The sequence below is a fragment of the Balaenoptera ricei genome, chromosome 5, assembly GCF_028023285.1.
Source record: "Balaenoptera ricei isolate mBalRic1 chromosome 5, mBalRic1.hap2, whole genome shotgun sequence".
Taxonomy (NCBI): Eukaryota; Metazoa; Chordata; class Mammalia; order Artiodactyla; family Balaenopteridae; genus Balaenoptera; species Balaenoptera ricei.
The window spans coordinates 15,392,741-15,417,067 of NC_082643.1; the positions used below are offsets into that span (position 1 = coordinate 15,392,741).

Below are 24,327 nucleotides of genomic sequence, written 5' to 3' on the forward strand. Positions count from 1 at the left end.
ATATTGACAGAAATTAGATCAATTTTAATAATCTACATAGTTTGGGAAATCTGTGTGATTTCATATTCAAATTATTGTGTAACTATATGTATTATGCATAATATGTATAGAGATACAAATATGCCCACATGAAAAAATGATGAAAGTATTAATATTTCAATTGTACAGTCAGCTATATAAGCAACTCCCAGCTATCTGAAGAAAAGACATTTGCTTTGACCTAGACCATCCCAAAGTACACACACAAACACACATTTCTATTTCAACTAAATGCTCAGTGCATTTCTAATTGTGGGAGTCAGTATGCAGACAAAATATAGGAGCGTACAAGAGAAAATACTGAAATTCTTAGCCTAGCTAAGTGTCAAAGTTTGTTCCATAAATAAAAGCTCTCAAAGGGTTCAGTGTGGGATACCGTTTTGATATTCGGAAATGAAAACAGGAATATAAAATTTATATTATGGTTTTCTCTCCAGTTCACTTCTCCAACCCATCTCTGAGAAAGTTCTACTAAAAGGATGAACCTGACAAAAGTTAGGCACAATAAAGGGAAGTAAGTAGTCTTTGTATCTAAATAATGAAAGTGACAATATAATAGCTACCCCAATGGAATACAATAAATTTATGCATTATTTCAAAATAATTTTAGTTTAATTTTTTTAATATATTGTATAATTGGACATTTTAGTGGGTTTTAGTTTTGGCAAATATTAACTTCAATTTACCAAAGGATAACAGTTTGGGACAACATGAGATAGCACAGAAAGATGTTCAGAGGCAAAGGGATGCAATCTTGCTATAGGTACCACTGCAAATAACTCAAAAATAGGTGACCAACATGTACAGATAATAGCTGACTGCACTGTATTTTCAAAATCCATTAGCTCACGTGTCACAAAGCTTAGACTTCCTTTTAATTCATTCCAGATGTTTTATTGGCCTTTGCCCAGAAACTGACACCAAATGTCCAGTACTTCACCTAAAACATTTTCTAAAATTCAGTTCCAATTAACTTCCATGGCTTTCTGGAGATCAAGGGTTGTTATCCTAAATGTGTGGCTTTCAATGCTGCTCAAATGCCTTGAATTACAGATCCTGCAATCTTGGCTCCAACAGTTTTGTTGAGTAATAGAGAGGGATTATGTTCATGTGTGTTTAATCTCTTGTTTTATAGTATTTTGTATGTTAGGGTAATAAAGTTAAGTACTCTTTTGGGGGAAAAGACTTGAGGTCCCAGCAATGTAAGCACCGAATGGGATGATGGATTTAAATAATGTTTACCACACACTCAGGTGAAGAATAAGGCTTTGTGGGATTTCCCTGGTGGTGCAGTGGTTAAGAATCCGCCTGCCAGTGCAGGTAACATGGGTTCGAGCCCTGGTCTGGGAAGATTCCCCATGCCGCGGAGCAACTAAGCCTGTGAGCCACAACTACTGAGCCTGCGCTCTAGAGCCCGTGAGCTACAACTACTGAGCCTGCGCTCTAGAGCCCGTGAGCCACAACTACTGAACCCCGGGCGCCGCAACTACTGAAGCCCGTGTGCTCTAGGGCCCACGTGCTGCAACTACTGAGCCCGTGTGCTGCAACTACTGAAGCCCGCATGCCTAGAGCCTGTGCTGTGCAACAAGAGAAGCCACCGCAATGAGAAGCCTGCGCACCACAACAAAGAGTAGCCCCCGCTCACTGCAACTAGAAAAAGCCCGTGAGCAGCAACGAAGACCCAACGCAGCCAAAAAAAAAAAGAATAAGGCTTTGTATATATACCCTAAAACTTATTTCTAGAATGGGAGGAGACATTTGGAATGAGAGCGCTGGTTTGCTTACCTGGGCATAACGTGGTGCAGGCTATTTTCTGCACACTCTGCCCTTCACAGAAGGCACCACCATTGAGTGGGGCTGGGTTGGTGCAGGTCCTTGTGCGCTTCTGATACCCTCGTCCACAGCGGCTGTTACACACAGACCACTCTGTCCAGGTAGACCAGCCACCGTTTACTGGAAAGAGATAAAAAATAAAATGTGAATTAAACATGTGTGCATACACACAGAGACACACAAACCACACACAACACATAAAAGTGGTATCCCAAGTGACCAGAAAAAAATCAAAAACTTCAAAGCTATAGGAGACCCTGGATATCATTTCACACATATATACAATGGAATATTACTCAGGCATAAAAAGAAACGAAATTGAGTTATTTGCAGTGAGGTGGATGGACCTAGAGTCTGTCATACAGAGTGAAGTAAGTCAGAAAGAGAAAAACAAATACCGTATGCTAACACATATATATGGAATCTAAAAAAAAAAGAAAAGGCTGTGAAGAACCTAGGGGCAGGACAGGAATAAAAACGCAGATGTAGAGAATGGACTTGAGGACACGGGGAGGGGGAAGGGTAAGCTGGGACGAAGTGAGAGAGTGGCATGGACTTATACACACTACCAAATGTAAAATAGCTAGCTAGTGGAAGCAACTGCATAGCACAGGGAGATCAGCTCAGTGCTTTGTGACCACCTAGAGGGGCGGGATAGGGAAGGTGGGAGGGAGACGCAAGAGACGGAGGAGATATGGGGATATATGTATATGTATAGCTGATTCACTTTGTTATAAAGCAGAAACTAACACACCATTGTAAAGCAATTATACTCCAATAAAGATGTCTAAAAAAAAAAAATTGCATTGCAGAGCTGAAGAATCTAAGCACAGAGATAAATAAAATGAATTATCAACATCTGTTTACCTATTCAGAAAATAGGACTGTGTTCTCCTCTCCTTAGCCAGTGTTATTTAAAAAAAAATCCCCTTACCTAGTAAAGCTCCAAAAATTACTTTTGGCAACTTATCTCAAATAATATACGTTTACATCCTTATACCGAGGCTGTGAGTGTCTATGAAGCATGGGAACTGATAAAATCATTTAGTCTTTTCTTAATAACAGATGACTGATTATTTTTCTTTAGCATATGTAAACTTTATAACCTTTTAAGGACTTTTAGTTAGTTTCATTAATAAGTGAATCTAGTTTTTAAAGAAGTCTTGATAGCTGGATTTTTAACTAATTGAGTATCTATTTGAATGAATTAGCGATTAGTTGATGTAACTGAAATGGACACCTATTTTGTGTATACAGGCTATTTACGGTGTTTGATGGAGCTGTCAGTATTGGTGCGATGATAAAACCTACTCCCTAACACTGTGTTCACTACCTCTGGAGATCTTGCTCTAGAAAATACTCTGACATACTTTTGTATTTCAATATATGAGTCTGTGAAATTATTTTAACTACGCAATTTCTAACAAAAAATATTTGCTGGTGGTAAAACACGGCACAACTAGTATATGTACCTGCTTCCTGATGGTGAAGAAGAGTGTTACTCAGATAACACAAGCCTTACATGTGAACATCATATGCCGATCATCTCCTTCTCTAGAAACTTATGCAACAGACAATAATCGTGAATGTGTTATACATACAGACATAGACTATTTTTCACTGGAGAGTTATTTTTTTATATAAAGATAAACTGAAATCAACTGTGATGTTCAATAATAGGAACATGGTAAACATGTATGTTTATGAGACTGACTCCTAGGCAGCTATTAAAAATGACTCTGTATACGTGCACCCTATGTTCATAGCAGCACTATTCACAATAGCCAAGGCATGGAAACAACCTGTCAATCGACAGGTGAATGGATAAAGAAGATGTACAGGGACTTCCCTGGTGGTCCAGTGGTAAAGAATCCACCTTCCAACGCAAGGGACGCGGGTTTGATCTCTCGTGGGGGAACTAAGACCTCACATGCCGTGGGACAGATAAGCCTGTGTGCTACAACTACTGAGCTTGTGCGCCTCAACGAGAGAGCCCGCGTGCTGCAAACTACAGAGTGCACGTGCTCTGGAGCCCGCAGAGAACTAGAGAGAGAAAAACCCACACGCCGCAACTAGAGAGAAGCCTGCACGCCGCAACAAAAGATCCCGCATGCCTCAACAAAGATCCCGTGTGGGGCTTCCCTGGTGGCGCAGTGGTTGAGAATCTGCCTGCCAATGCAGGGGACACGGGTTCGAGCCCTGGTCTGGGAGGATCCCACGTGCCGCGGAGCAACTGGGCCCGTGAGCCACAACTACTGAGCCTGCGCGTCTGGAGCCTGTGCTCCGCAACAGGAGAGGCCGCGATAGTGAGAGGCCCGCACACCGCGATGAAGAGTGGCCCGCACTTGCCGCAACAAGAGAAGGCCCTCGCACAGAAACGAAGACCCAACACAGCCAAAAATAAATAAATAAATAAATAAATAAATAAATAAATAAATAAATAAATAAAATTAGATTAAAAAAAAAACAACAAGGTGCTATAGAAGCACTTTAAAAAAAAAAAAGATCCCATGTGCCGCAGCTAAGACCCGATGCAGCCAAAAAATAAATAAATAAAGGGGAAAAAAGGGCTAGTCATCACAGCCTTATTTAAAAAAAAAGACGGGGTACATATACACCATGGAATACTACTCAGCCATAAAAAAGGACAAAATAATGCCATGTGCAGCAACATGGATGGACCTAGAGATTATCATACTAAGTGAAATGAGTCAGAAAGAGAAAGATAAATACAATAGTACTTATAGGTGGAATCTAAAATATGACACAGATGAACCTACCTATGAAACAGAAACAGAAAAAGGGACATAGAGAAGAGACTTATGGTTGCCAAGGGGGAGGGGGTGGGGGAGGGAGGGCTTGGGAGTCTGGGGTTAGCAGATGCAAATTATATAGAGAATGGATAAATAACAAGGTCCTACTGTATAGAACAGGGAACTATATTCAATATCCTGTGATAAACCATAATGGAAAAGAATATGAAAAAGAATGTCTCTCTCTCTCTCTATATATATATGTATAACTGAGTCACTTTGCTGTACAGCAGTAATTAACACAACACTGTAATTTAATTATACTTCAATTAAAAAATAAATTTAAAAAAATGTTGCTGTAGAAGTCTATTTAATAATACATGGATACTGCAACATTATGTTTTAAGTAAAAAATATATATTTAGAACCCTTATTTTAAAATCCTATTTATCCTAAGAAAATTCCAGTAGTATACATATCAATCTTTTTTAAAGCTACCTCTGGATGACAAAATGACAGGATTATAGGTATTTTTTTCTTTGAACGTTTTTCTGTGTTTCCCAAATTTTCTATAATGAATATATATTTGCAATCTAAAAATGATGCTAACAAAATTAAATATATACAACAGACTCTAAAATGAAATACTAATTGAAATACTAAATGAAATACTAATACTAATACTAATTACATATATATGTTTTTCTGTGGACTATTAGTGAGTCCAACCTATGAGCCTTGGACAACTTATTTTACGAGGCCATGAAAAGGACAAGCAGATGTTTGACAGGTAGAGTTGCATTTAGCATTCCAAAAAGCAATTTAATCCACTCAACTTCACAAAACTCCAAATGTCATGGAATTGTCAGTATAAATTGCTTACCAACACACTGGCAAGCCAATATCATAAACTTTTAGAGAAAGACAGGTCTTGAAGATCCTAGGCTTATTCCCTCATTTTACAGAGAAGGAGATACGGGCTCCGAGCATTCTGTTTAAGTGACCAACTGAAGGTCAGTTGGTGATAGAACTAGGCCTAGCACATAAGACTCCTGACCCCTAGTCCCATGCTGTTTTCTAAACTCAAAATGCTTTAGTTACTTGTGCTTGATTCTTCCTAAAGACAATATTCAGCTTGTGCTTATGGATACTGAAAGCATGCCATACATAGGAAAAGAGATCTGCATGTATATTAAACATCTTTGTAATACATCTATGTAGAGTCTGCCTTCATTAGTTATTTATGACTGGTACAAGCTGTGATGTGCCCCACTTCTCTTTTCCATTTCCAGTGCTGTTAATTAAGTCGTTCAGAGAGTTTAGAAAAAGACAAAGCGGGAAACGTTTCATTGTGACTTAAGGAAATTTAACTTCAGAGTATTCAGAGGATTTAAAAAAAATATTATGCATCTGTAATGAGAATGACAGTTTTAAAGCATCACTACATTCAGCCTTTCGAACACACCACAGTGGTTTCTGTTCTCATAACACCCTACAGCATGAGGACACATGCAGCCAAATGGCACTACTTGCAGGAAGCAAGGGCCATGAACCACGTACTCGTGGCTGTCCTTCCTTCCTAGTCCTTTAGACAAATCTCCTGGAGTGTCATTTAACACCGAAGCGGCCACAAAGAGCTTCCTTACATTCTAAGTGGTAGCCATGTCATTCCGCAGGTGGCAGAACCTCAAAATATTTCTCAGGGTCATTCAGTTTCCTCTGAGACAATAACTCATCAAGAATATGAAGACCTACTATGTATCTAACATTGTGAGAAATACATAAATTTATAGGGCTGTTCTCTTAGTCTACCAAGGAGCTTAAAAGCTTAGCTGGGGAGATGGAACGACTAGTGACATGATGAGAAAACCACTGAGTGCTAAAGCAGACAGGGAGATAAAGGCATCACGTGCTGCAGCAAAATTGGGGGCAGAATCATATAGTACTTCTGGAGAAATGATAGGCTTAGAGATGAGATGGATTAGAAAGGGCCAGAGAGTGGAAGAGCAGCTGTCTGAAGAACTCATCATGTTGAAACTTGCTACAGGGTTAGGATTAGGGCTGCGTGGCTACGGCAGCCCTTGTCTTCACTCTGGACGCCCCTGGCGGAGTGGAGAGCAAGTTCTAGGGAGTTAAGGTTGCGCTGAGGTGTTCGGAGAACATGTCAGCTCCCAGTGACCCGAGGTTTTGCAATCACTCTCCTGAGGCCCACAGGAAGAACAGCCGACTGCCTGAAGCATCTTCATCTTGGAACTCCCTCTACATCTCTGTAGTTCAGGCTATGGAGAGCAGGAGGGCCTAGGGAAGCAGGGAACCGCCCTGGTACTTGGGTAGATTTCCTTCACTTTCCTATAAACTGACTGACAAAGGACTAGGGATTTCTACGTCTAGTTTCTCTACGAGTATCAGGAAAGCAGTTACACCTGACCGGCCGCATGAGAAGCTGGAAGAGAGCAGCAAGGGGGATTGCAAAGGGGCCTCTTCACTTGGTATTTTAAGATTAAAATGAGAAACTGCAGTGTGACCTCAACTAGATTGAGACCCCAAGAGCTCACTCACCATAGACTATGACAGTTGCGGTTGTGCTTTTCCTCTTGGCGACGATGTTTTTGGCCACACAAGTATAGTTGGCAGTATCTGAGAGGCGGGCCTGCTTGATGATGAGGTTGTGATCAATAGTAATATAAAAATTCCGATCTTCAACAGGATCAATGATGTCTTCATTTTTCAACCATTCCACCTAAAGATGCACGAGAGAAACAGATAAATTCCCAGTATGGATCCCTTGATGGCTGTCTGTCCTAACTTTTGTTTTGCAGTGTGACTAACATTGGTCCACGCCATGAACTTCTGCAAACTGGAGGAAGTAACTTTCCGAGGTCACATTAAGTATCACTCACCTGCCAAACATGCTGATTCTGTCTGTACTACATTATTCTCAAATGTCAATGACCCGACTGGGAAATACAGTGTTCAAATTGTTTTCACTTTGCCCTCCAGGCAGGAATTGGGGATGTGCACTGCCAAGTTCAGAACCCAATCAAAAATAATAGGCTAAGCATTTCAGACTGAGCGCAAACCTTTTGCTATTTGATTTGTTTACTCTTGGCAACTTACCTGCTGCTTTTCAGCAAAGAATATAAGGACTATTAAAAAAGCTCAAAAGGCATCTTAGACATCGTGTACCTCTAATAAAACAACATTTGGATGATTTATGTGTAACATATGGATTAAATTCCCCTAAAAGTGTACTTACTTTAAAATATAGCAAACACATATTTAGAGATGTATCTAAGCCAAAATCTTGGGAGGAAAAAAAAAAGGTTTTCTACTAACTCTCAATATAATCTAAATAGCATATAAGTCATAGTCAAATCTCTCCTTTTGTCTATCTCTAGCATCAAATCTCTGGCTCATGGTTTGCTTCTGGAGAACCTGACCTAAGACATGACTGTTCAAAACTACTGAACTATTTTTCCTATGCAAATATCAGTTTAGCAACAGCAATGTTATCCTTACAGAATGAAAGGAGGGAAATATATCTGTATAAGATGTCCTTATGAAGGATAAACTATTTCTTGTTCCATAAATTGCTTTTTTCCCCCTATGCACGGGTTTTTCCATAAAGCAAAACAACATTGATATTTACCACACTTAAACGTTCCTTTTGCATTAGTGTGGATACCCATACAAGTAACCTTTAGTGGTAGGGAGTCAATAGTATTGCCATTTTCAAAATCTTAAGGAGCTTCCCTTGCACCGCAAGAGGTCTGGAAATTAATCTCTAAATCTGTCAGTGGGCTGGATGTTACACAGCTCTAAATTACATCTAACACAGGGACTCTAAAACAATGCTTCCCTAATCCTTAGAAGAGAGGACAAAATCTAAAGGGAAAAATAAAATACAATCATCTGGAAATAAACATATGAGGATGTAGATAAGAGTAACTATTTGTAATGACATAAATTTTGAAATAGCTAAACAGTGTTGATATTTACACTAATGGAAGTGAGGAAGTGTGAAATCCATCTAAAATAGTGGAGTTTTAAAACATGCATTTTGTTTTCAATAAAGACAGCACATTCAGTCCTGTGCTTGGATATATTTGACGAGAGATGCACACTCACTTGACCTGGATTTTCTCAAACTTCGGCCCTACATGTGTGGTAATATGATCTTGCTACAAGTGCAGGAGGAAAGGCAGCAAGATTCAGACTATTAGAAAACTGCTTGAGGATAATTGAAAGCTGACGTTAATATCTTCTGAAGCTAATCTTTATACAGATTATCTTTGCCGTTCGAAAGAAAGCTTTCCACTTACAGAAGGTCCTGTTGGGCTCCCCTGATTTGTTCTTAGATTGTGTGTGTGTGTGTGTGTGTGTGTGTGTGTGTGTGTGTATGCACGCACAATTTTCTTTCAAGGACCCATACCTTCTACTTTGCTTTGTGAAGGACGGCCCTCAGGCTCCTAGATGTTTTGCTTCGAAGTACCTAGGGGTTCACAGCTCCCCCCCCCCCAACTTTCTCCTTTGCTGTGACCTCACAGGTGTGGAAACAAGCCCTGTGTCCAATCAGGTTGGAACCCGAGTTGTTACTCTCCAGAGTTGCCCGGCAGGGTGCGCGCTAAAGCTACCTCCTTGAGACATCTCCTAAACGTATACTTTCTGGGCTCCTTCTTTTCTCTCCTGCTTGCTCCACCCACTTACAGGACTCTCCTGGGAGCACTTCTATAACAAACCATTTGCATTCAAACCTCTGCCTCGTGGTTTGCTTCTGGAGAACCTGATCTAAGTCAGGACTGTTCGAAACTATGGTTTCTTCTATGTACATAATAGTTAACAACAGTAATGCTATACTGATCGTAAATGACACAGAGAAATCCCAAGGGATACTGCAAACCACCTGTTTATTTGAAAAGTTTATTACGTGGAAGAAAAAAAGGATTCTGCACTGCTGGCAAAACATTTAAAAAGACTTGCGTGATTACTGGGTATATGATCTCTACTTTCTCATACGTGACTCCGTTATTTTCCTCAGGTGTCTCTCATCAACGTCGGAGCAGTGATTATGACCTGAGATTCGAGGACCCCTAGAAATGTTGAGGCAGTACCCCTGGACCCTGTGAGGGACATGGCCCTCCTCCCCTAATTCTGGCTTTCACCCAGGGAAGCTCTGCTTCGATTTATTCTCTACACTGGGCTTGCCTGTATGCCTTTGTTTGAAGAAACAATGACGTCTACAGAGAGAAAAGAGCTGTAGGAATGAAGAAAGGACCCAAGGACTCGGGCTTTTAGCAAGATGCCCCCCTCCCAGTTCCCTATGCCCCAGAACTCCCAGTCTTGTCACCAAGTCCTGTTTTGAGACCTGATCTCCAGGAGAAGCTCAGGTCTGGGCCACAGATCATCACTCACCTCCTGCACTAGAATCACCATCTTGCTCAGCACATCTCCATCACCCACCCTCCAAAACTTCTGAAACCCTTCCTCACTACCTTGGAACACTCCACCAACATCTTCCAAAATTTCAACCTCTGTTCAGATTGTTTTCTTCACTTTTCTCTAACTAAATCCTAGCTCTTCATGATGCTGCTCTTTCTTCTAGAGTCCTCTCAAGTGGGGGATGTTTGATTTCCCAAACCCAATATACCACGAGGCCTGGGGATTCAGTAACTGTCCTCCTTGATCCACACTGTCTGCTCTACCTTCGCATCCTTGCAGTGAAACGTGGCTGTGTAAAGCCATGTTGAGTGGCGTAATCTTACGTTCATGATGACAGAACTCAAGTGGGCCCTAAATTCTGCCAAAAGATGGTATGATATTTTCATCGTCTGTTCACTGTTCCACACTCCTAGACAGCTATTTCACACCTTCTCCTCTCTGCTTAAACACTATCTCCCCCGCTATCCTCACTTTCGGCCAGCGACCAAGATTTCCATGTCACGGAGAAAACTGACAATCTCCAGACATCTCCCAAAGCTCCCACCTACCACCCCTGTTCTGCACCCTCCTTCCTGTTACTAGGGCAGCTCTCTGCTCCTGTGTGTCACCTCTCACTTGTAGTCTGCACCCCATTCCTGTTCTCTTATTCAAGGGCAAGCCCCAGAAATTCTCCTCTCTCTCTTACATCATTAATTTCCCACTACACAGAATCATTTCCACCAGCGTACAGACATGTGGTTACTTTTCACAACTTAAAAGAAAATCCCTCCCCACTCACTTCTGCCTTTAGTCACCCCCACGTTCCTCTGCTCACCTTAAAAGACGCCGTGGAATACCTGTTTGTACATTCTCCCCATTTCCTGTTCTCTTCACCTCTACAGAATCCGCGCTAATTCACGCTGACCTCCACTGTCAGAACTGCTCTCTTTCAAAGGTAACAATTCCTTTCACCTTGTTAGCTGGACTGCTGAGGTTTCAGTACTTGACTTACTTGACTCAGCATTAGCATCTGAGCCAATCGGTTTCTCCCTCCTCCTCGCCTGCTTTCTCCAGGCGGGGCACTTTCTTACTTTTTGTCCCATCTCCCCCCATTACCCCACAGCTTCCTTGGGCTTAGGTCTGTTCTCCCTGGGTAGCTCTGTCCTTGGACCTCTTCTTTTTTCTATTTTCCATCCTTTCTTGGTGAGCTCATCCAGTCTCATGCAGATGACTCCTAAATTTATCTCCAGTCTAGACCCCGTCCTTGAACTTCAGACTCATATATCCAACTGCCTTCTTGCAACTCCACTGGGTTGTCTGATAACGACCTCCCGAACTGCCCTCCAAACCTGTTCCTCCCACAACCGTACCCGTCTCAGTTAAGGCCAACTCCATCCTTCTAGTGACTTAGACAGAAACCTCAGGCTTGGCCTTGACTCCTCTCTTCCTCTCCCCTTTGCTGATTTGATGTCAGAGCAGCATTATCAGAATCTAACCACTTCTTGTCCCCTCAGCACCACTCCCTTCCCCGAGCAGGTCACCATCATTTCTCTCCTGGATTACTGCAACAACTTTCTGTCTGTATCTTTACTTTTCCCCTTGGTCCTAACATCTACTCTCAACACAGCAGAGTGATCCTTAAGCCCTAAGTCAGATCACGCTACACCTCACCTCCAACCCTCCAGTGCCTCCCAATATCGCTCAGTGTCAACCCCCAAATCCTTACAAGGACCCACAAGGTCCTGCATCACCAGGAACCCTGACCTCCCTGAGATCACCTAGTTTGCTCTCTCCCTTTCTCTCATCTTTCTAGATGCGACTCCTTTGCTGGGTCTTACGCGCATCAGGGGCGCCCCTGCCTTGGGGATGTCGAGTCTGCTGGGGCGCCTGCCTGGAATAATCTCTCCCCCAATAAGTCTGCTCTCTTCCCTCCTTCAGGTCTTTACTCAGGCGTCCCCCTCTCAGTGAGCCACTTCCTAATCAACCTTTAAAACTGCAACATCTCCCTCTGCGCATGCCTGCAATCTCTCACTCTCTTTTATCTTCTTCATCTCATGTAGCCTGTATTTTACTTGTTAGTTGTCTCCTCTACCAGGATGTAAGCTCCACGGATTTGGGTCTGTTTTTTGAACACTGTTATAGCCCCGTGGCCTGGAATGGGCAGATAGTAGGTGCTTAATTAGTATTTGCTAAATGTATGAACAAAACAACACATGTAGTAGGGTCAAGTCTGTTCTACATGTTCTTAGGTCTCCATAAAGTTGGTGCTTTAACTGTCAAATTTAATAATGAATATATATGGTGAGAGCAATTTTAAACATCCCTTCTAGCTAAGTTCTGCTGGAGATTAAGAACACAAATCTCCACTGCCTAAGATCAAATCCTACAGAGCTGGCCTGGCCTCCAAATGGACTCATTGGAGAAATCATGACATAGAAGAGGGCCTCTGGAATGATGCTAGGAGACCTCCAGTATTTCACTGCCATTTATAAGTATGAGTCTGAAGTGTCCAGTGGCCAACATGTTTTAACTAAGGCATCTTTGAAAATGGAACTCTCTCTAGCCCACATTATACCTGTATGTCTGCTGCAGAATTTTAAGGTGTTTGAGAGTAATTATTGCGGAATTTCATCTAGTAAGCACAGAATCTAGGTGATCACAGTAAACCTGAGACTGTAACACAGCTTCCCAAGAACTTTCAATTTCAATAAACAAACATGCACCTTGTTATTTCAATTCCATTCCGCAAACACTGAGTACGTACTATGTACTATGCATCATGTCAAGTGTTGGGGGATAAAGGGAAAAATCAGATAAGTGCTTCCCTGTGGCATTTGCTACATAAGAAGACAAACCTATAAACTAGTAATTACAATGTGACAGAGAAACAACAGACATGTGCAAGGATGGAAGCAAATCGGGGTTCAAATTACGTGAGGAGAGGACATCTGAGAAGGAGACATCTGAACCAGTTTCTCAAGGATGGAGTTAAGCTTGTTGGGAAGGCAAAGGAAAGCGTGGGATGAAGGACGAAGAGGATATTTCAGGAAGAGGAGGCAGCAGGTGCTTCACACAGGCTTGAATCCTCTTGGGAAGCCTAAGCACTGGACAGTGGTCTTCGCTGCACAGCCAGGGGAGGCAGAACAAGGATGGAGAAGCTGCTTTCAGGAAATCACTGAGGGACTCCCATGCTGTGATCCACTGAAAGGTTTAAAGAGAAGAGGCATTACGATGCTTTGCTGTAAGAATGACTATTTTAGGGGGCAGTGCGGATTACCAGAGAGGCACAGTGGAAGCTGGAAACCAGTTAAAAAGGCCACTGTCGTAGTCCTGGTGAAAGACCATGAAGGCTGAATTAAGGAAGGACCAAGGGGACTGGGGAGAAAAGAATGGATACAGAAAGTCATTTGAAGGGGCAAGGGATATGGCAGAAGAGTTGCCTGTATGTTGGAAGGAGGGTGCAAGACAAAACCATCTCGTTTCTGGCGTGGGGACCTGTGTGTAGATCAGGGATAAAGGAGGCAGACAAGATTTAAGGGCTGAAAGGATAATGATGAGTCGATTTGGCTGATCTTAACAAGGAATCCAGATAGTACAGCATGATTCTCCACAACAGCTAAATTGCTCAAAATTCTCCAGTTATTTCCATGAAAAGGGTGATGTTTTTCCTCTAAAGTTTTGAAATACAAAAATAACAACAATAAAACCCTCATTACTTCTGCTTCTCTTAGATCATAGCACTAAGAACAGAACACAGATATTGATTAAAAGGATAAAACAACATTTATTCCCATTTTGGTTAATTAAATACTCAGGAGAGGATGTATGGGAGGGAAAACAATGTGTGAGAATAATTCTGTTTATTGTGTAAAGGGTTGTCTGAATCAGCAAGATAAATCAATATAAAAGCCTGACAGATTTATTCTTTTATTAAAAATATATATCCTGGGCTTCCCTGGTGGCGCGGTGGTTGAGAATCTGCCTGCCAATGCAGGGGACTCGGGTTCGAGCCCTGGTCTGGGAAGATCCCACATGCTGCGGAGCAACTGGGCCCGTGAGCCACAACTACTGAGCCTGCGCGTCTGGAGCCTGTGCTCCACAACAAGAGAGGCCGCGACAGTGAGAGGCCCGCGCACCGCGATGAAGAGTGGCCCCCGCTTGCCGCAACTAGAGAAAGCCCTCGCACAGAAATGAAGACCCAACACAGCCAAAAATTAAAAAAAAAAAAAAATATATATATATATATCCTTTTCATGCAGTATCTCCAGAACTCAACACCATTAAATAAAGCGACACTCTTCCATTTGAAGTAACTTTACAGTGAGTCTCCTTACATAAACTGTATGTAAAATCCCAAGAAACAATACAGTACCTTTTGTAGTGCTAGAAATTAATTGTATTGAGTATTGAAGTATTTAATTATACTTTTGCAATGCTACTTATTTGTAAGCTAATCTTGGTTAATCAGGAGTCAGTACTTGGGTGTGGCCTCTGAATTCTGCTCATATTTTGTTCATTTCAGTGCTTCTTGTTGACTTCACCCTGAGACTTGGCTTCTTCTCACCCCTCCCATTTAGCAAACCATTTGATTTATACAAGGGAGAAGTCTTTCTAAGTTAGAAGTTATTTTTAGCTATGTCTAAAACATTCAAAAAGAGAGAAAAATAGGTTGAAGTTCAGAAAACAATAAAAGGCTTCACCCATAAACCATAACTTGTCAGGGTTGCAGCGAGGCAAAGCACTGTTTCTGTCCTTGTGGCTCAGTAACTGTGGTCTTTTCAATAATTTGGAGCATATTTGAAGTAATTTACTCAAGTGTTTATGAAAACATAGGATTTTGTTAACAGGTAATAAAAATAATTATGAGGAAATGTTAGGACATCCTGTTTGCACATTTGGTTGCTGTTTGGTATTGATTATCCCATTGTGTGCCACTGAGAATCTTACTGTAAGAAGCAGTTCCTCCAGTACCAGATAAGAGGGCTGCTCTCAGGCCAGACTGCCTGGGTTCAAAACCCATTTCTGTGCCTCTCTTGGGCAAATTTCTTCTATGTGCCCCAGAGTCCTTATTTATAACATGAGGAAAATTATAAAACTGATTCCATAAGGTTTTTGAGGATCAAATGAGTTAATACACAAATTACTTAGTGCTTGGCATATAGTCAATATTCTTAAATTATTATTAATATTACATTAAGAATATCCTACAGGAGTTGGGACAAAATCCAAACAACTCTACAAAAAAACAGAGAAGTGGCATTCATCTAAAAACAAAAAGGAAAGGAGAGATCACAATGGTGGCGTAGGAGGATGTGGGGTTCCCCTCCCCCCATGAACACATCAAAAACACACCTACATGTGGAGCAATTCTCACTGAAAACAAACTGGAGACTGGCAGAAAGACTCCTGTACCGCCAAGGCTCTAAGAAAGATCCTCACAGAATCGAGTAAGAAGGGAAGAGAAACACGATCAGGTCAGGACCTGTGCCCCTGGAAGGGGACACAGAGAAAAAGGGAGATGACAAGGAGAAAGATCTGCCCTAGGGAGTGGGCAGTTCAAGCCACATATTGGGAGCCCCAGCCCTAGGGTCCAACAGTGGAAAGACAAGTCCCCTCAGCTGGTTTGAAAACAAGTGGGACAAACAGGAGGGCTGTAAGGAACCTAAACTCTGCTTGTGAAGACTGTGCACGTGCTTCCTTACTCCCAGAAACAAGGCAGAAGAAGCAGATTGAAACTGCCTGGGCCTCGGCCAGTCTCCTGCGACTGACCCAGCACATGCCACAGTCTGAGTCAATCACCTGCTCTGGCTCCTCCTGCCCCACGGCACAGCTCCACACTAGGAGGAGTGCCGCAGTGGCCGAGGGGAGCGCACAGTTGTGAAAGACAGAGCTGACTGGGACCCAGAACGCATCTGAATGGGGCGAGGGCAGCCACTGCTGGTGCTTGCAGAGGCAGCGCACGGGGAGTGGTCCTGGGCCCTACATGGGGCTGGAGCCACCATAGCCTGTGCCCCAACCACACCAAGTGCCCACTTCTCTTGCTCCAGCACTGCTCCCCAATGGGGTGAGGGTGAGGGTGCAGGTGCTGGGAGGGGAGAGAGCAGACACTCAGAGGAAATGGAGCCAGCTGGGAACTGACCCTCAAGGTTTCTGCTCCAGCAACTTGGGACCTGCCTCTGCCCCTAACAGGGTGATGTTGGCCACTGAGCAGAGGAGAAACCCCAGCTCACACCTGGCTCTGGCTCTAGCACCTCCATCTCAGCCCCACCTCCTACAAAGGTGAAAGCTGCTATACCCTCAGGGAAGATGTGAGTCATAATCATGTCAGATCCAGCTCTTCCACCAAAGCCACTGGGCACAAACATATTGTATAGGGATGCTCCCATACAAGAACACTACTTCAAAACCAGAATAGGTAATTGTTTCACCTAATACCATAGAGACAGAGAAAGTTAAGCAAAATGAGAAGACAGAGAAATTTGTTTCAAATGAAAGAATAAGAGAAAAACCAAGGAAAAGCAAGCAATGAAACAAATAAATAATTTATCAGATAAAGCGTTCAAAGCATTGGTAATGAGAATGCTAACTGAATTAGGGAAAATAACAGATGAACACAATGAGAATTTTAACAAAGAACTAGAAAATAAAGAAGAACCAGTCAGAACGTAAGAATACAATAACTGAAATGAAAAACACACTACAAGGAATTAACAGCAGACTAAGTGATACAGAAGAATGCATAAGTGATCTAGAAGACAGAATGGAAATCACCCAATCAGAACAGACCAAAAAAATTTAAATGAAAGTAGTTTAACAGACCTTTGAGACAACAAGTGTACCAATACAAGAATTATAGGGGGCCCAGGTGGTGAGGAGAGATAGAAAAGGACTGAAAATGCATTTGATGAAATTATTGCTGAACACTTCCTGAACCTGAAGAAGGAAACAGATATTCAGATACAGACAAACCCAAACAGACCCACACCAAGACATGTCATAATTAAACTGGCAAGAGTTAAAGAGAGTTCGACAGGCAGCAAGACAAAAAAAAAGAATCATATACAAGGGAACCTCCACAAGGCTATTAGCTGATTTTCCTGCAGAAACATTGCAGGCCAAAAGGGTGTGGCATGATATATTTAAAGCACTGAAAGAGAAAAACCTCCAACTTAGGATACACTATCCAACAAGATTATAATTCAGAATTGAAGGAGAGGTAAAGAACTTCTCAGAAAGCAAGAACTAAGGAGTTCATCAGTGCTAAACCTATCCTAAAAGAAATGTTAAAGGGTCAGTGAAAAGACTACAACAATTAGTAAGAATCTAAAGGAAAAGAAAAATCCCACGAGTAAAGGCAAATATATAGTAAAGGTTATGGATCAACCACTTAAATAAGCTAGTACGAAGACTAAAGAACAAAAAATTTTAAATCCAGTATAACTACAACAGACACTGAAGAGACCAACATAAAAATGTAAAATATGACATCAAAAACATGACATGTGAGGGAGAAGAATAAAAAAATGTAGATATTTTGGAATGGTTTTGAACTTAAATGACTACTATTTTAAAAGAAGTAGGGGCTTCCCTGGTGGCACAGTGGTTGAGAATCTGCCTGCCAATGCAGGGGACACGGGTTCGAGCCCTGGTCTGGGAAGATCCCACATGCCGCAGAGCAACTAGGCCTGTGAGCCACAATTACTGAGCCTGCGCGTCTGGAGCCTGTGCTCCACAGCAGGAGAGGCCACGATAGTGAGAAGCCCGTGCACCGCGATGAAGAGTGGCCCCCGCTTGCCACAACTAGAGAAAGCCCTCGCACAGAAACGAAGACCCAACACAGCCAAAAATAAATAAATAAATTAATTAAAAGACGTAGATATAGTTACAGGTCAACATATATGGACCACATGTTTACCACAAATCAAAACCTACAACAAGGGCTTCCCTGGTGGCGCAGTGGTTAAGAATCTGCCTGCCAATGCAGGGGACACGGGTTCGAGCCCTGGTCCGGGAAGATCCCACATGCCATGGAGCAGCTGAGCCCGTGCGCCACAATTACTGAGCCTGCGCGTCTGGAGCCCATGCTCCGCAACAGGAGAGGCCGCGATAGTGAGAGGCCCGCGCACCGTGATGAAGAGTGGTCCCCACTTGCCACAACTAGAGAAAGCCCTCGCACAGAAACGAAGACCCAACACAGTCATAAATAAATAAATTAAAAAAAAAAAAAAAAAACCTACAACAAATACACAAAAGCCAGAGAGAAAGGAACACCAGTATACCAATAAAAAAAATCATCAAACCACAAGAGAAGAAACTAAAAGAGAAGAACAGAGAAGAACTACAAAAACAACCAGAAAAGAAGTAACAAGGGTACAGAGACAAAATGGTGGAGTAGAAAGACATGAGCTCCCCTCTTCTTACAAAAACACCAAAATTACAACTAACTGCTGAACAACCATTGACAAAAAAATGCTGGAACCTACCAAAAAAGATACCCTACATCCAAAGACAAAGAAGAAGCCACAAGACAGTAGGAGGAGGGGCACAATCGTGTTAAAATCAAATCCGATACCTACTGAGTGGGTGACCAACAAACTGGAAGATAATTATACCACAGAAATTCTCCCACAGGAGTGAAAGTTCTGAGCTCCACATCAGGTTCCCCAGCCTTGGGGTCTGGTAACAGGAAGAGGAGTCCCCAGAGAATCTGGCTTTGAGGTTACCAGGGTTTCATCACAGAAATTCCACAGGACTGGGGGAAACAGAAACTCCACTATTGGAGGCCGCAAATAAGGTCTTGTGTACACCAGGACTCAGGGTAAAAAGCAGTGACCTCATATGAGACTGGGCCAGACCTACCTGCTAGTATTGGAGGGTCTCCTGTGGACAGGGGGGGCGACTATGGCTCACTGAGGGGACAAAGACACAGGCGGCGGTAGTTCTGGGATGTACTCATTGGCGTGAGCCCTCCTGGAGGCTGCCATTTTCTTACCAGGACCTGACCCCACTCAACAGCATGTGGGTTCCAGTGCTGGGATGCCTCAGGCCAAATGGCTGAAAGGCTGGCAACACATTCCCACCTATCAGCAGGTGGGCTGCTTAGAGTCTTCCTGAGCACACAGATGTCCCCTAAACACACCCCTCAACATGGCCCAACACACCAGAGGGACAAGACCCAGCTCCACCCACAACTGGGGAGGAAACAGTCCTTCCCGCCAGGAAACCTGCACAAGCCTCTTGGACAGCCTCATTCACCAGAGGGCAGAGAGAAGAAGCAAGGACAACTACAACCATGCAGCCTGTGGAACGGAAACTGCAATCACAGAAAGTTAGACAAAATGAGATAACAGAGGATTATGTGCCAGATGAAGGAACAAGATAAAACCCCAGAAGAACAACTAAGTGAAGTGGAGATAGGCAATCTACCTGAAAAAGAATTCAGAGTAATGATAGTTAAGGTGATCCAAGATCTCAGAAAAGAATGGAGACACAGATCAGGAAGATACAAGAAATGTTTAACAAAGACCTAGAAGAACTAAAGAACAAACATAGATGAACTACACAATAACTGAAATGAAAAATACACTGGAAGGAATCAACAGCAAAATAACTGAGGAAGGATAAGTGAGCTGGAAGAGAGAAGAGTAGAAATCACTGCCACAGAACAGAATAAAGAAAAAAGAATGAAAAGAAATGATGACAATCTAAGAGACCTCTGGGACAAAAATAAATGCACCAACGTTCAAATATGGGCGTCCCATAAGAAGAGAGAGAGAAAGAAACCTGAGAAAATATTTGAAGAGATAATAACCTGAAAACTTCCCTAACATGGGAAAGGAAACAATCACCAAAGCCCAGGAAGCACAGAGTCCCAGGCAGGATAAACCCAAGGAGGAACACACCGAGACACAAAGTAATTAAATTGATAAAAAATAAAGACAAAGAAAAAAATTAAAAGCAGCAAGGAAAAAGCAACAAATAACATACAAGGGAACTTCCATAAGGTTATCAGCTGATTTCTCAGTAGAAGTCTGCAGGCCAGAAAGGAGTGGCATGATATATTTAAAGTGATGAAAGGGAAGAACCTATAACCAAGAATACTCTACCTATTAAGGCTCTCATTCCGATTCGACAGAGAAATCAAAAACTTTACAGACAAGCAAAAGCTAAGAGAATTCAGTACCACCAGACCAGCTTTGCACCAAATGCTAAAGAAACTTCTCTAGGAGGAATAGAAAAGGCCCCATCTAGAAACAAGAAAATTACGAATGGAAAAGCTCACCAGTAAAGAAAAACAGTAAAGGTAGGAAATCATCCACACACAAATATGATATCAAAACCAGCAATTGTGAGGAAGAGGGCACAAATGCAGGATACTAGAAATGCATTTGAAATTAAAAGAACAGCAACTTAAAACAATCTTATTTATATACACACTGCTATATCATAACCTCATGGGAACCTCAAACCAAAAATCTACAATAGATACACACACACAAAAGAAAAAGTAATCCAAACACAATACTAAAGTCAGTCATCAAATCACAAGAGAACAAAAGAGGAAGGAAAGAAAAAAAAACTTACAAAACAAATCCAAAACAATTAACAAAATGGCAATAAGAACATACATATCAATAACTACCTCAAATATAAATGGATTAAATGCGCCAACCAAAAGACATAGATTGGCTGAATGGATACAAAAATAAGACCCATATACATGATGTCTACAAGAGACCCACTTCGGACCCAGGGACACATACAGACTGAAAATGAGGGGATGGAAAAAGATATACCATGCAAATGGAAATCAGAAGAAAGCTGGAGCAGAAATACTCATATCACAAAATAGACTACAAAATAAAGACTGTTACAAGAGATAAAGAAAGACACTACATAATAATCAAGGGATCAATCCAAGAAGATATAACAATTGTAAACATATATGCACCCAACATAGGAGCACCTCAATATATAAGGCAAATACAAACAGCCATAAAAGAAGAAATCGAAAGTAACACAATAATAGCTAAAACTTTAACACCCCACTTTAATCAATGGATAGATCATCCAGACAGAAAATCAATAAGAAAACATAGGCCTTAAATGACACATTAGACGAGATTGACTTAAGTGATATTTATAGAGCATTCCATCCAAAAGCAGCAGAATACACATTCTTCTCAAGTACATGGAACATCCTCCAGGATGATCACATGCTGGGCCATGAAGTGAGCCTCGGTAAATTTAAGATAATTGAAATCATACCGAGTATCTTTTCCAAACACAACACTATGAGATTAGAAAACACCTACAAGAAAAAAAAAAAAAAAACTGTAAAACACACAAACACATGGAGATTACAAAATATGCTATGAACAACCAATAGATCACTGAAGAAATCAAAGAGGAAATCAAAAAATACCCAGAGACAAATGAAAACGAAAGCACAATGATCCAAAACCTATGGGACATGGCAAAAGCAGTTCTAAGAGAGAAGTTTATAGCAATACAATCTTACTTCAGGAAACAAGAAAAATCACAAATAAAGAACCTATCCTTAAATATTTCCGGGGTCAGTTTAGTTTGGGGGATCACTACCTGCCTCGTCTCGCCTTGGTTGCTTCTCATTGCACATTAGCATATTAAAGACTGAGAGATTTGCAGGTAAAAGAAACGATCTGTAAAATTTGTTGAGTCCAGCATTTGCAGAATTATTTTTTCCTCATAGTACCTCTTAACATCCAGGGGACACAAGGTGTTCCACAAACCAGTCTGGACTGTGGGGAGTAAGACCTTCCCCACATCTCGTGAGGGCTTCTCTGTGTGGATCACAAGTGTTTTGCTGGTATAGTAGTTTGATTTTAAGGCGTGAAGGGACTTGGATTCCTTGCAATAGAAAAGCTCACACATTTTGCAAAAGATTTCCGAAGATCTGTGCTTAAAACAGGCAGCCGCTAAAATCTGAACATTTTCAGAGTGGTCTTCTTTGCCCTAGGGAAGGAGTGACAGCCAACCCGAAGCAGTACGTTTTCATACTGTGTCAAGTCTGCTTGCTCTCTGAATATTTTTATTCAGACATTATTCAGCATACACGGAACCATCTAGCTCCATCCCACATCTCCGTGAGTCACTTTTTTTTAAGTACTTCTTTTTTAAAAAGTGTCTCATGCACATAGATAGAAAAAAAAAAGAAAGAGTAAAAATAAATCCTGTTGTTTAATTTAAAAACCCAAATGAACCTTAAGCACCAAATACATATGTTTCTCACTTTCTTGGATTACCAAGAATTATCACCTGTGTTCTGGTCCTAATCCAAGCATGTGAGTTAGCATTTTTTAACCATAAAAATGAATGCTACAGAAACAGCATGTCAAAATAGAGATGATACTGTGTTAAATTCTCCCAAATGACTCAATATAAACCAAACATGGAACAGTCCGTTATAAGCATATGCTCAGGTTAACAGCTCCTTCTACTTCTCTTTCCAGGGTAATTATGTTGTCCTAATGGACAATACCTTTGCAATTTATTTGTCACTCTTTCAATATTGTTGCCCAGGAAATGGAATGTTGAAAGTTACTCACTATTGTTGAGTGAATTTACTCATTGTGTGATATTTATGTCGGAATTGTAACCTGTTACTGCTTATTATTTCATCATTAAATTCAGGGCATGAAAAGTGTAAAAAAAAAAAAAAAAAAAAAAAAAAAGAACCTATCCTTACACCTAAAGCAACCAGAGAAAGAAGAACAAACAAAACCCAAAGTTAGTAGAAGGAATGAAAGCATAAAAATCAGAGCAGAAATAAATGGAAATAGAAATTAAGAAAACAATAGAAAAGATCAATGAATCTAAAAACTGGTTCATTGAAAAGATAAACAAAATTGAAAAACCTTTAGCCAGACTCATCAAGAAAAAAAGGAAGAGGACTCAGATCAATAAAATTGGAAATGGAAACAGAGAAGCTACAAAGGACACCACAGAAATACAAAGGATCATAAGAGACTACCACAAGCAACTATACGCCAATTAAATGGACAAATTGGAAGAAACAGACAAATTCTTAGATCGGTACAATCTCCCAAGACTGAACCAAGAATAAACAGAAAATACAAACAGACCTATGACAAATACTGAAATTGAAACTGTGATTAAAAAACTTCCAACAAACAAAAGTCCAGGACCAGATAGCTTCACAGGTGAATTCTATCAAACATTTTGAGAAGAGTTAACACCTATCCTTCTGAAACTATTCCAAAAAAGCGCAGACAAAGGAACACTCAGAAACTCATTCTATGAGCCTACAATCACCCTGATACCAAAACCAGACAAAGACATCACACGCAAAAAAGAAAATTACAGGCCAATATCACTGATCAACATAGACACAAAAATCCTCAACAAAATACTAGCAATCCAAATCCAACAATACTTTAAAAGGATCATACACCATGATCAAGTGGAATTTATCCCAGGGATGCAAGGAGTTTTCATTATCCCCAAATCAATACATGTGACACAACACATCAACAAACTGAAGAATGAAAACCATATGATCATCTCAATAGATGAAGAAAAAGCTTTTGACAAAACCCAACACCCAATTATGATAAAAACTGTCTAGAAAGTGGGCACAGAGAGAACATACCTCAACATAATAAAGGGTATATATGACAAACCTACAGCTAACATCATACTCAATGGTGAAAATGTAAAAGCATTTTCTCTAAGATCAAGAACAAAACAAGGATGTCCACTCTTGCCACTTTTATTCAACATAGTTTTGGACGTTCTAGCCACAGCAATCAGAAAAGAAAAAGAAATAAAAGGAATCCAAACTAGAAAAGAAGAAGAAAACCTGTCACTGTTTGCAGATGACATAATACTACACATAAAAATCCTAAAGACGCTACCAGAAAACTACTAGAGCTCATCAATGAATTTGGTGAAGTTGCAGGTTACAAAATTAATACACAGAAATCTGTTGCATTTCTATACACTAACAATAAAAGATCAGAAAGAGAAATTCAAGAAACTATCCCATTTACCATCACATCAAAAAGAATAAAATACTTAGGAATCAACTTACCTCATGAGACAAACTGTACTCCAAAAACTATAGGACACTGATGAAAGGAATCAAAGACAACACAAAAAAAGGAAAGATATACCATGTTCTTGGATTGGAAGAATCAATATTGTCAAAATGATTATACTGCCCAAGGCAATCTAGAGATTTAATGCAATCCCTATCAACTTACCAATGACATTCTTCACAGAA

The 24,327-nt window shown here is 41.1% G+C and overlaps 1 protein-coding gene across 1 annotated transcript in view; it reads right to left on the reverse strand.

Annotated features, from left to right (window-relative positions):
• UNC5C (unc-5 netrin receptor C) overlaps window positions 1-24,327 on the reverse strand; it is a 397,961-nt gene that overhangs the window by 61,486 nt on the left and 312,148 nt on the right. The window contains exons 5-6 of the mRNA XM_059922449.1: window positions 7,185-7,365; window positions 1,825-1,992 (exon numbers count right to left, since the gene is read on the reverse strand). Coding sequence (XP_059778432.1) covers window positions 1,825-1,992; window positions 7,185-7,365 — 349 coding nt within the window. The remainder of the gene's footprint in view (window positions 1-1,824; window positions 1,993-7,184; window positions 7,366-24,327) is intronic.